We start from the raw sequence: 12,982 nt of genomic DNA on the forward strand, positions 1-12,982 counted from the left end.
AATTTGAAAACAGAGAATAAAAATGTTGGACTTACAATGATTTTAAAAAAATTAAAGAGCAAAGTTTACAAGAAATACTGCACAAGATGAAATACCCCGTTTATTGCAATGAATGAAAAAAAAAAAAGATAAAAGAATGAGACATAATGTGAAATCAAAGAATATTTATAAATAAAACATGACAAAGTTCAAACTGTTGAAAAAGGTACCATAAGAAGTCAACTAGTAAGACAGTACTAGCAATGTTTTTTTTAATATAAAGAAGAAATTATTTATGTAAATAAGGGTATTTATAAGACTACTTCTATAAAGAAGAAACTAAAGATGGAAATAATAATGCAAAGTTTACTGATTAATATGCATTACTTCCCCATACACACCACACTTGATGGAGGATATGAGTCTGCTATACATTGCAGACAGGTGACTCAGGCAGCAAAACTTGTATATAAACCTAAAGCACATAAAAAGTGAGTACCACAATTACATTATACATAAACCACATAATATATTATTAAACTGAACTAAATATAGCAGCTAATGTCGGCAGTACCAGTACCATTCTTCATGTTGGAGGATGGTCTGTTTTGTACAAGACTATGATCTGGTAAGTGAGCATATCCCTCCAATGCATACACATCTACACACATTTTTCTCCAGTGGGCAAGATGCTGTGACAGCCAACTTTTCCATACAAAACAACAACTACATTACAACTGAACAGGCAAACTGATTTCCAAATTTTTGTTTCTCCTTGAAATCAATTCTTCCGAGACTATTTCTAAAAATCCAGTCCATTTTCAGCATTTCTCAACAAATTTCTTTTAGGATTAAACCTCATTCTCCTATTGAACTGGCAACAGATGCAAGTCGCAGCACAGTGAATTTCGATTAGAAAAGATATTAGGAAAAATAATCTGACAAGGATGGTCAAACATTGGAACAGGCTGCCCAGAGAGGCTGTGGGATCTCCATTTTTTGAGACTTGATTCACAGCCCTGAGTAACCTGATCCAGCCCTGCAGTTGGATCTAACTTCAAAGCTGGCCCTGGTTTCAGTGGAGAACTGGACCAGATAAGCTCCAGAGTTCCTCTCCATGCTAAATTATTCTGTGACTCTACAAACCAAGGGTGGTGTTCATTTCATCGGACTGAAAAAGTATGTCTACAGGACTATCTAGATGATTATCCTACGGAAAAAGCAGAAGCAAATTCAACTCAGCACCTCAGTCAGTTTTCTTAAGACTGGGACACTTACTCTTCATGCTTTTGTCTCGCCAAGAATCACAAGAAAAAAAGATGACCATCTTAGACTTGATATTTAACTTTTACAGAATTGCAGGTGAGATGGATTCCAGTTTGAGGAATATTTTTTGGATCAGCTGCAACTACATGTTTATACTGAGCTTAATGGATAAACCTAAGAGGACGACAACACAATACAGTGACTTAACACTGCTTGCTACCACATGTACCATAACCAACAGTCTCCAGATCTGCCATTTCAACAGAGCATTTTTGATCTCTGCAAGAGAGAAGCGTCTGACTTGCAGCTTCTTTTAGAAATGGGGCACTATTTCAATCTGAAAGATCAGACTCCAGCACGCAGGTTACAAGAGCTCTTGTATCGCACAGTACGGATAACAGATTGAGATTGATTCTTTTTTACATGATCTGCATACTTCTGCTTAGAGAGTTTGATTTATTGAGTTAGCCAAGTCTATGTTTTTCTAAAAGCAATTCCAATAGAGGGTAATGCTCTTGACGAACTATCCTGTCATAATCTACAGGCCCGCCCAGAGAGACAGAGGCACTGAGCATTCCTATATTCTACGTGAGATATCAACAAGCCCCAAGGTCACACATTACAGAAACATTTAATAAAGGCGTGTAAAAAGGTGATCAAAACAGCACAGTGTAGATGATCCCATGTTATCAGATTTTGCGTTCCCTCAGAAATACAAAATAATTGCAGAAAATTATCTGTGTAAAGTTTATGAGGTTATGAAAAACCATCAGCTATTAATGATGTTTAGTATCTTCATAAGTGATCTGGATCAAGTGCACCCTGATGAAGTTTGCTGATGATATCAAATTGAGTGAGGAAGTGGACGTGTCGGAAGGAAGAGCCGCCCTGCAAGAAGACCTGGATAGGCTGGAAGAGTGGGCGAACTGGAACCTTATGAAGTTCAACAAGGACAAGTGTAAGGTCTTGCACCTGGGAAAAACATAATCCAGGAGTGCAGCACAGGCTGGGATCCACCCAGATGGGGAACAGCTCTTTGGAGAGGGACCTGGGGGTCCTGGTGGACAACAAGCTCGCTATGAGTGAACAGTGTGCCACTGTGGCAAAGAAAGCCAACAGGATGCTGGGTTGCATCAACAAGGGCATCACCAGCAGAGATAAAGAAGTCATTATCCCACTCTACTCAGCAGTTCTCAGGCCACACCTGGAATACTGTGTTCAGTTTTGATCGCTGCTATGAAAAAAAATGCGGACAGGGTGGAGAGGGCCCAGAGAAGGGCCACAAAGATGCTCAAAAGACTGGTAGGCTGCCGTATGAGGAAAGGCTGAGAGAACTGGCTTTGTTCAGCCTTGAGAAAAAAAGGCTTAGGGGAGGCCTTATCACCATGTTCCAGTTTTTAAAGGGTGGCTACAAAGACAATGGAGACTCCCTTTTTACAAGGAGTCACACGGAAAAGACAAGGGGTAATGGGTATGAGTTACTCCTACGGAGATTCCAACCAGAACAAGAGGAAAATTTTCCACAATGAGAAGATTAAGCCATGGGAATAATCTCCCCAGGGAAGTGGTGGATTCCCCAACATTGGACACTGTTAAGATTCAGCTGGACAGGGTGCTGGGACATCTTGTCTAGACAGTGCTTTTGCCAAGAAAGGTTGGACCAGATGATCTTTGAGGCCGCTTCCAACCTGGTATTCTATGGTTCTATGAATGAATATAGATACAAAAACTTGGTTAGTCCTTCTGTTAACTGTAGTATCACATGCAAGCAAAGTGACCTGCTAAAAATTCATAGAATCATAGATTCATAGAACCATGAGAATTGGAAGGGACCTTAAAGATCATCTAGTTCCAACCCCCTGCCATGGCAGGGACACCTTCCACGAGATCAGGTTGCTCAAAGCCCCATCCAGCCTGGCCTTGAACACTTCCAGGGATGGGGCATTCACAATTTCTCTGGACAACCTGTTCCAGTGTCTCACTACTCTCCTCATGAAAAAATTATTCCTAGTATCTAATCTAAACATACCTTCTTTCAGTTTAAAACCCACTACCCCTTGTCCTATCACTACACTCCCCATCTTTCCTCCCCATCTTTCCTGTAGGCCCCCTTTAAGTACTGAAAGGCTGCTTTAAGGTTTCCCTGGAGCCTCCCCTTCTCCAAGTTGAATGACCCCAACTCTCTCAGCCTGTCTTCACAGGAGAGGTGCTCCAACCCTCTGATCATCCTTGGGGCCCTCCTCTGGACTCCCTCTGACAGGCCCACGTCCTTTTTATGGTCTTGTCTGTTTGGGTCTCTCCAAGGCAGATTCAGCTGCTGTTGTTGTGTGTTACTTTTCTCCTCTTTCCTAGGTAAGAACTATATTGTCTCAGCTTTGCAAAAAAAGCTGTTAGTACATTTTATTAGGAAGAATGCTACCTCATTATGTCCATGATTTAACGATGAGTTGTTCACTGTAAAGCCTATCTGGTGGTCAAATCCACCTGGACATCTGCACTATTGTAATTTTAATACAAGGTTGTAATTTAAACAATTTTATCAACAATGAGTATTATCATCTATTCACAAACCTGGAGCACAGGTTAGAACTTCCACCGTTCTAAAGAAGACGCTTAAGTGAGATGACAAAGTGAGAGTTTCCCTGTCTACAAACACACATGACAAGCTTGTGCCTGACTGGAAAATTTCTGAAGCAAAGCAGTTTTGTCAGCAACTGCCAATTTCTTGAACTAAACGCACTTTGAAAAAAAACCCCACTTGTAATTACACTTCATGCATTTTGTCCATGCATTTTGTCCAGCCAGCTATGGCGCACACAGTTACAGTCCATCAGAAATTGTCACTCTTCCCTGTCAGCTCCTTTGGCTGGGACTTGAGGATCCTTGTCTGCAAGTCAGTCTAGCTACAGGACATCCCCAACGGCCTGCCATTTCCCCAGATTTCTCAAGCTCAAGGGAATTCCTGCTACTCTTCCACATCCCCGGGTTACACGTAGCCTGTTGAATTTCTTCCCCCTCAGATGAATGTAAGCCTTGTTCTCGGGACTACTAACAGCCTCCAGTTGGACTGGTCCAGAGCAGGTCTGAAAGAACCCTTCGCAATTTGCAGGATTTGGCTAACTGTAACTGGCATACCTTATTTCATATAGGTGAATACAGCATACAAAACCAAATTGAAAGGTCTGCCATGTTTGCTGCTTGACCTTTCCCTTCTTGTCAGCATATTCATTAAACCTGTTTTCATGCAAAAAAGCAATGCCTTCGTTTGGTTTTATTTTCTTAATTAAGTACATCTCCTTCATATTATTCTAATTAACTGATATTAACAATACTAATTCAGCTTCATCGAAGACATCTTCCCTCCACACACATGCTGTCACTTCGCACAAAAATCTGCCCTAAGCTACGATGACAAATTCACATGGATAAATGTGAATAGATTATACAATATATGAAGAATTACATGTGAAAAGAGAAATGAAAATATTGTATACTTGTTTTCATAATGCAGCCTTCAACATTGTATACGCTTTATTCTTCCCTCAGATACTGTTGTTCCTTCCCCCACTGTGCACTAATTCCCGGTTTGCCAAATGACCTCTGCGAAATTTACAGTGAAGGGAACAGGACCCAGCCCCTCCTGTATGAAAGCAGGAGCAGATCCCTCTAATTACACATAATGATCTTGACTCTACGTCCAGTTTTCTTTAGATGTAAGGATGAGAGGAAGCTGTTTGTCTTTGTTATTTGTGGAAAATACAACAGAGTTTCTTTAACTTATAGATTTAACGTCAAGTTTCTGTGGGCTTAACTGCAAGAGTGACTGAAGTGTAATGTTATGGAAAAGGTCTTGAATCAGATGTGATGCAGCTGGCAGCAAATGAAGAGTGAAAGCTGGCAAACATGTCCTAAGTACCACAGGTTAGATAACTCTTCCTGCAACAATGCCCTTTGCAGAAAAGGAACTGCTACAAAGGAAAGAATTTCCCAATGGAGGAACCCTGTGTGCTTTAAAGTAATCATTAATTTCTGTCTCAAAGACTAACCTAAAGCCCCAACAATAAACTTCTTTGTTTTTCTTGAAAATGAGTAAATACAGTCACCAGTACTTCCACCTCAAGGATCCTGGCCATTTGCCTCGACTTACCCGCTTATGAAGACGTTCTGCTTCCTCCTGATACGCAGCAAGTTGTTGTTTCCATTGTTTCACATTGGCAGTGGACTCCAGCAGGGCTGCTGTGAGCTTGGCGTTATTACCCTTCAGCGTGGCCAGTTCTGCCTCCCAATGCTTGCTGATTGTCGAACTGCACAGACAGAGCGAGAACGGTCAGAGCCTTTTTATTTTTTTCTTAAGATGTCTTATAATTTTTTTTTTCAAAATATGCAGGAAAAAAAGAATTACGCAAAAATCCTATCACTGAATGTCCAAATGAGAATCCAAATGCTCAAATCATCAAAACCATAAATTCAGAAAATACAGGTATATCGTTACTGGAAAACAACCTCTACCTTCCCAGTTCAACAGGTTGGTTTTTTTTTTAAATAAAATGCTAAGGATGATGAAATCCACATCAGCTTCCCAAAAGCAACAGCATGTAATTCTAGAGCACGTATATGATTAGTGTCTATTTTAATATATACTTATTGAGTGAAAGTGCTTTTTTAATCTACTACTTTATGAAATGCATTGTAGAAAAAGATTTGCCACTAACTTGATTAGAGAGAGCTAATACAGTGCTTTGGAACTACAGCTTAGCTGTCTTAATGCAAGCCTTCTATCCCTGAAATACACTTTCTTTATCAAATACCATATTTAATTTGTACTCGCAAACTCAAAGATCTTGAATTTCAACACCATACTACTATTACTCAGTAATACCAGCAAAGAGACTAAAGATCAAGGAGCATAGAGATATTACTGCTTTATTGCAAAGAGGAAGCCAATGTTGGGGTTTACCAAAGTAGCCGATGGAGGAACAATCGTTGCCTACAATTTAGTTATTCTCTGAGCAAACACAGGGCTTTAATTGTCACAGGTAATTAGTTTGCCATCATCCACAGACCCTATCTTTGCACCCAGTATGCAAGGGAAAAACAAATCAGACACATCAGGTGAATGTATTAGAATGCAAATAGCTCATTAATGTTTACTTCTATAATGCTAACAGCATGTGAGGTGCACACCTACCTGGAAAATACATATAGAAAATAATTAACTTTGTCTAATTACCTTACTATTAAAGGCATCACTGAAAACCAAAGATCTGTTACTCTGCCCAAAACTATTTTGTACATAGGTTTATGAGGAATTATGAGGAATTATTATAATCTAATTATTTATTATAATAAATATATTTTATGTGCTTAATCTCATTATAAATTATTGATATTTTGCATGTAAGTTTACAGGTTTACTTGAACTTTGTGCATATGAACAATGAAACATTCTGCCACCATTTTGTCCACCAAATTACTTTTTTCCGCTTCACACATATGCACAGCCTATTCCACCAAAGCATTATTTCAAAAACATTATGATTCTTATAAATGCTCTTTAGGTGTTCAAAATCAACTGGCCACCGAGTAATATTCATTACCAATTCAGATCACATCTACTGCTTGACTAAAACGTGATGCCTGAGCCTTCCACGCTCCAGCATTTCCTTCCCAATACGCTGCATCGTCCCCTTGAACAGGAACACAAGTTCCTTCAGAAGAGGAATATGGGTTTTTTCAAACTGCTCTAGCATTTCATGATATATTCAACTAATTAGAAGTTCACCACTGGAAATTTTAAAATCTTAAGTGACTAAACTAAAACAATGACAATCCTACTTCATCAGGGAACACTGACTCACATATTAAAGAAGATGAGAACAAATTTCTGTAACGTCTACTCTTCTGTTTCTCTAATCAGATTTACTTTTCACTTATAGTAGCATAGCAGATCAACAATTTCTGTAAAAAACATGCTAAAAAAATCTAGTTCGTTATGATATTCATAAGTCCTCCTTGGTGTGCTGATCTGGCAAACAAATATCCATTCCAGCCATCCCATGCAAGTGAGTAGTTCCACTTAGTGGCCCTGCTATGGCAGGATTAGTAGCAAATTGTGTGTGCGTGAGACCTATACGTGTTTACAAAACGTGCCATACTACTCATCTTTCCCCACAGAAGAAATATACACACAAGATTTTATATTGACGTAACACAGAAGATTAAAAGCTTTGTATCCAGGACAGTTGCAGGACAAGAACTGTTTGATCACTTAATATTCTAATTTAATATGCAAACAGGGAAGTGAAAGGATTTTTTTTTTCCTACGTAAAAATGTGTATTTGTGTGTATACCCACAATCACACAAGGCAAACTTCTAAGCCATGAAGATGGCAGAAGACAGACTCTCGGGCAGTGCTGAGTAATAAATGCAAGGGGGATTCGTGGCGTTTACCTTCACCTTTGCCCGGTGCCCTCACCACCCTGCCAAGAAAACGGTCAGGAGCTCTTAACTTATTGCTTGGATACTGGAATGTCAGCACTAAATATGAAGCATGTATTCTCTATTACTGCTATAGCTACCCTGGTTCAAAAGCTAGAAGGTTTCTTTAGAGCTGATTATTTTTAAATTGGTTGTTTTTGACAGGAATGCACCACTATTACTTTTCAATCATACTTTTTATCCCTAAGAGATCTACATAGAGGGCATGAACATGTCTACTGTAATGCAGATGTTATTTGTTTGTAGCATATACTGGTTTTTCCTACAAAGAATTTATACTTTATCTTCTACAGACTGTACTATGGCTCCATAAAATAGAAGCATATTACTTTAATTAGTCTAGTTTTGTACCTGATAGTACACAATGACTTCCCAACTGTTTACTTATCCTGCTTCTTCTTACAAAACTCCACATTCTCTGACATAAACACAACAATGTGATGGATATCATACCAGGAAACACAGAACCAAAGATGTGAATACTCTTTCATAAAATCATAATTTGATTAAAATAGCCCGTAACAAATCCTGGCACTGCTCATTGACTTTTCTCAAATACTTTCTTGACAAACAAGACAAAAAAAATAATTAGGCTTTACGGATTATTTTGCTTAAAACTGGTTTTATTTGGATTTACATTAATTATTTTAAGACCAGATAAAAGAAGGAGGCTTTTCTTAAACTGGAGTATCTGCATTGACACCTATATCAGTAGAGCTACATTGGTTCAAATTTATCAACACTTCCAGAGGAATCGCTGAGAAACATAAGGTTCAGACACAATGACAATTCTACCTCGGAAGAGAAGATGCTGGGGTAATAGGTGGGAAAGGGAACACATAGATCCAGAAGCTGAAGGACAGATGGAAAATTCAAAGGGCTCCCAGCAACTGCTAGAGCCCATGGCCAGAAGTTTGATGGTGGAACAGCTGCACTAGAGTCCCTCAGGACAGGTATGGGAGGGCAGCACATACTTTTTCTCTCTAAAATCTTCTACTTAATTCGTGTCTGAAAGGCTTTTTGCTAAAAGGAATTGATTTTGCCCTCAATGCATTAGATTCTGTCACAGGAAATACACACACAGCTCTGTCAGGTTGTCTTAACGATTGTAAATATCCACAACAAACCCAAATAATTCCTCATGTGTTCTGAGATTATTTGCTCTAGGAAGCACATGAAATACAAAAATTTACTCAGTGATCAAAGTGATCCAAACTGCAGTGCAGCTCCAACCACAACACCCTCCAGTTTTGCACTGCGGTGCAAAGCCGTACGTACACACTGGGGCACATGTTTGTGGTCCTGTGGTGCAAGAATTAAACCTGCATACGTGTTCTATTTTGTTCTGAAAGCCACCTATCCCCTTGCTGGCAGTGTCATAATTTTCACGGTTACTTCTTCAGACCTGTCAGAATTAACATCACTGACTGCCTGGCACACTCAACATTTCAAGACGGTCCTTCAAAAAAAGAGACATCCGTAACACCCTGGCTTGTTGCCTGATTCTCCACCAAGCTTTTAAAAATATCCTAACAGAGAATAAAGCCTGGTCATTTACCTCGTGAAACTTCTGAACGTCTGAAAGTAAAAGAAGACGCTGTTTTGCATACATCACTACATTGGTGCCAAATACAAGAGGGGAAATGGGCCTCTAAAGGATAATAAGAGTTTTATTGGCTCAGCTGATCATGCTATACAAAAGAATGCTTTCGTAACAGAGATTTGGGTCGGACTGCACAGAAAATTATCTTTACAATGATAACTGTTCACGGGATCATAAGCACTTCTTAGTCAGCACAAGGTGAAAACTCTCACAAATCTTCAGTCCTTGGTGCCAGCCACGGTATTTGGTATGTGTGTAACATCAGACATGTCCACCGTCAGAACACCACATGGTGCTCCACCATCAAGGCAAAGGATTCAAAGTCAGATATTTAATATCTACAGTGCCCAATAATTCGATCAGTCCCACAAAACACTCCTAGAACTACCGCTGGCTGGTATCATACAGCCTAACTGTGGTACCCCTGAAAATTAAAGTAGGAGTCAATGATCTTTCATACTTGTAGGCATTCTGACCAATTAACAATAGGCCGATCTCCCTTCTCACTGGGGATTAGTTACAACCCCAGTAAGTCGCTGAGGAATAGCTTTGCTATCTGTCCATCTGTGACCTGAATAGAGTGCCAGAGGCTATAAATGCATGATTATCTTTCTCTGCAAAGTAGGTCACTTAAGGAAAATTAATCCGAAAAGCTCCAGTCACCACATTTAGCCAGTTGGAGAAGGCTTACAAAGGGGCGGGGAGCACACATTAATGAGTTGCATTCAGAGTGAAGTTATTTTAGAGAGATGCCTTCATGAAACAAAGAAACAAAAGCAGTTCAAATCAAGGGATGTTTTCTGCTTTTTGAATCAGTAGTGCTTATTCACTGTTTGCTGAGTTGTACGCAATACCAACACTATAAAACATGGTTTAAGCTTTATTTCGGATTTACAGAAATAAAATGTGTGCAGAATTCTGCTTTATTAATATTTTATGGGTTTTAATATTGGATTCATTGCATAAAATGAATTAATTTAAAAATTGGATGTCTTACTATAGCGTAGTCATGGTTTCAAAGAACTACAGTTACTCAAAAGCACGTAAATTCTTTTATTCAGGTGTCACTGTGATCTGCACTGCAGGTGTATGGTGAGGAGCGCTGCCTTGGGGTAACAGAAACGAGGAAGAATTCAGCTGAGTAGAGAATGGAGTACTCTCACTACAAAATTTGGCATCTGGTGTAGTAACTGAATCCACAAGACTTGACAAATATGAACAGAGCAGAGTCCCTGTAGCTGCTGCCCAGATTATAAATAGTGGCATGTGTTGGAAGCAGCCCAAGAGCCTGGTGGAGTGAGCACTACCGATCAGAGGGAGAGGTATGTCAACCAGCTGGTGGCAATGCATTAGATGTGCTGGCAGCAAGGGGTGATCCTTTCTGACAGCCTTGCTGGTGAGCCTTACGGAGCAGCTCTTCATGCTTAAGGAAGCAAAGGGGGATTGTGAATGATTTGTTTCTGCTACAGTAGTATCTGAGAGCTCTAGTGAACTCGAGTAGTGTAGCTTCTTCTCTTTGGAAGTGTAGGACAAGTGTTTGGGTTTATGTAAAACTCCCTGGTGCGTTTGGGAAGGAATTCTGCACAAGGTCCTTATGAAATCCCCCATATGAAAAAAGCTACAGATAACACTAAGGTCCCAGGCTGGAAAGGTGAGATCTCTGCAACGGGCTGCGCTTGCTATTGCCTACCGAGTGCAGCGTCCCTCAAGGTATTCCTAAAAGCTCACAAGAATCCTCCTCTCATTCATGCTAAGCTGAGAACAGGAGCTGAAGCTCCTCACTTCATGTCCTGATTCAGAAGAAATTTTAAACAGGCATTTTGGGAATGTCACCCCTTGTGACAGGTTTCAAACGGCATCTTCTGTGGCCATCTACTAAATGTGTAAAATTATTTCATGACAGGAAGGATTTAAACATGATGGCTTTAGAGTTTGTCCTGCTGCTAATCCAAAGTACCATATGCCCTCGGTGATGATATGGAAATTTCTCCCTCTCTCTTTAGCATTCAAAGCACAACTGGAAAGAGAAAGGGGTTGTGTCATTTATTTAATTATACCTAAATTGGGGATCCTAGAATGAGGAGGAAGCTGAAGAAAGAGCAGTGGAGCAGATCAGGTCCTATCTCACCATTCCCAGAATAGGCAAGAAAGAAAAATTTTGAGTTGTTCTGCCATTTTAGTCTTGGTACAAAGCTGTCTGCTGGTACAGACCCAGTAGAGTCAGCCACTCAAAAGACTCCAAACCTATGTGCATGAGGGACAGTCACCTACAGTATAGTTAAATAATTAAATGCCACGAAAAGAGAGAAAGCTACAGTAAGACTGACAGCTTTTGTAAGAAGAAAACTTAAGAAACAAAACAAAATTGCCTCTTCACAGTGACTGCTTACTGTCTTATCAGTAGTTGTGATTAACTGGACACATACAACAGGAAGTCTTATTTGATAAACTGGAATTTATTAAACAAGGGTAAATCCTCTCAAAGTTATAATCAAGACATAATTACCAGAAAATTACTTCGAGTTAAATATTTTGAGTGAGGCCAATGAAAAACTAATTAATATTCAAAGAGATCCTTATCCTTAATTAGAGTATTCAAAAGAATTTTTAGCAAAGGAGGATAGCTCCCCTGGGGAGAGAAGTAGGAACATTAACGGAGCATGAAAGAGCTGTTCTTCCCTTTGGGATAAGGAATATCTACATGATCTCAATGGAGTTACATCAGCACAAAACCAGGGAAACATAGCTGTGAATCAGCTCTTTAGATTGGCTAAATGACAAATTCGATCGCAGCAAGAAAGATGACGGAGGCCCTGGAAGCACATCGTACTTTAAGTGAGGTAACTAATAACAAAGCCACACGCACCTACTGGAAAGTGAGACAGGCAGCCAAGTGGCTGAAATCAGCAGGTGACAGTATGACTTTTCTGAGAGTCTGTCATTCTCTACAAATGTTGAAGGTTTATCCCACTCCAGGGTATATTGTTTTGTTTTGTTTTGTTTTGTTTTGCACACCCCTTTGCTCAACTCGGAGCCACAATACACCTGAACTCCCAATTTCTGTGCCAGTGTGGAAGAGCGGCATGCAGAAGCTTTTTCTGTAAATTTGGGCAGAGGGATGCTTAGGAAGCTATTACAGATTTCTTTTTCAAGGTGTTTCATACATGATCTTTCACTTTCGTTTAGCCTTTCCGTTTGACCACAGACAGAAGAACAGCCTTTCCAGTTCTGTTACAGGCAGTCCTGCTCTTAGGCGTCTCTTGTGCTATGCTTTATCAGCTCACTGGGGAAGGGTCAATATCTTTGCAGACTTGATGGGTGAAGATGACCAAAGAGGCTGAATAACGCTACAGACTCCACTATATAGCAGATCACTAGGCAACACAAATTGTGGCTATACCCTATTTAGATCCACCACATAAATCCATGTTCTGTATTTTGTAATACAGCCTGCATTCACCACAGGGCCCACAGAAACCACCACAACACAGACTGCCTTTCAACATGGAAGCTTATCACTGAGGAATAGACTGGATAGTAAATTCTTTTTAAGGCAGAAATAATTCACAGAAATACTCTCTATGGTAACCCAGCACAGTATTCCTGCAGAAGACAACAAAGCCAGAGAAAAAAAA

At 39.8% G+C, this 12,982-nt stretch overlaps 1 protein-coding gene across 1 annotated transcript in view; it reads right to left on the reverse strand.

Moving 5' to 3' along the window:
- Nucleotides 1-12,982, reverse strand: part of HOMER1 (homer scaffold protein 1) — a 101,035-nt gene that overhangs the window by 27,206 nt on the left and 60,847 nt on the right. The window contains exon 6 of the mRNA XM_063320804.1: nt 5,393-5,549. Within this exon, the coding sequence (XP_063176874.1) occupies nt 5,393-5,549 (157 nt within the window). The remainder of the gene's footprint in view (nt 1-5,392; nt 5,550-12,982) is intronic.

Source organism: Chroicocephalus ridibundus, chromosome Z (assembly GCF_963924245.1).
Source record: "Chroicocephalus ridibundus chromosome Z, bChrRid1.1, whole genome shotgun sequence".
Lineage (NCBI taxonomy): Eukaryota > Metazoa > Chordata > Aves > Charadriiformes > Laridae > Chroicocephalus > Chroicocephalus ridibundus.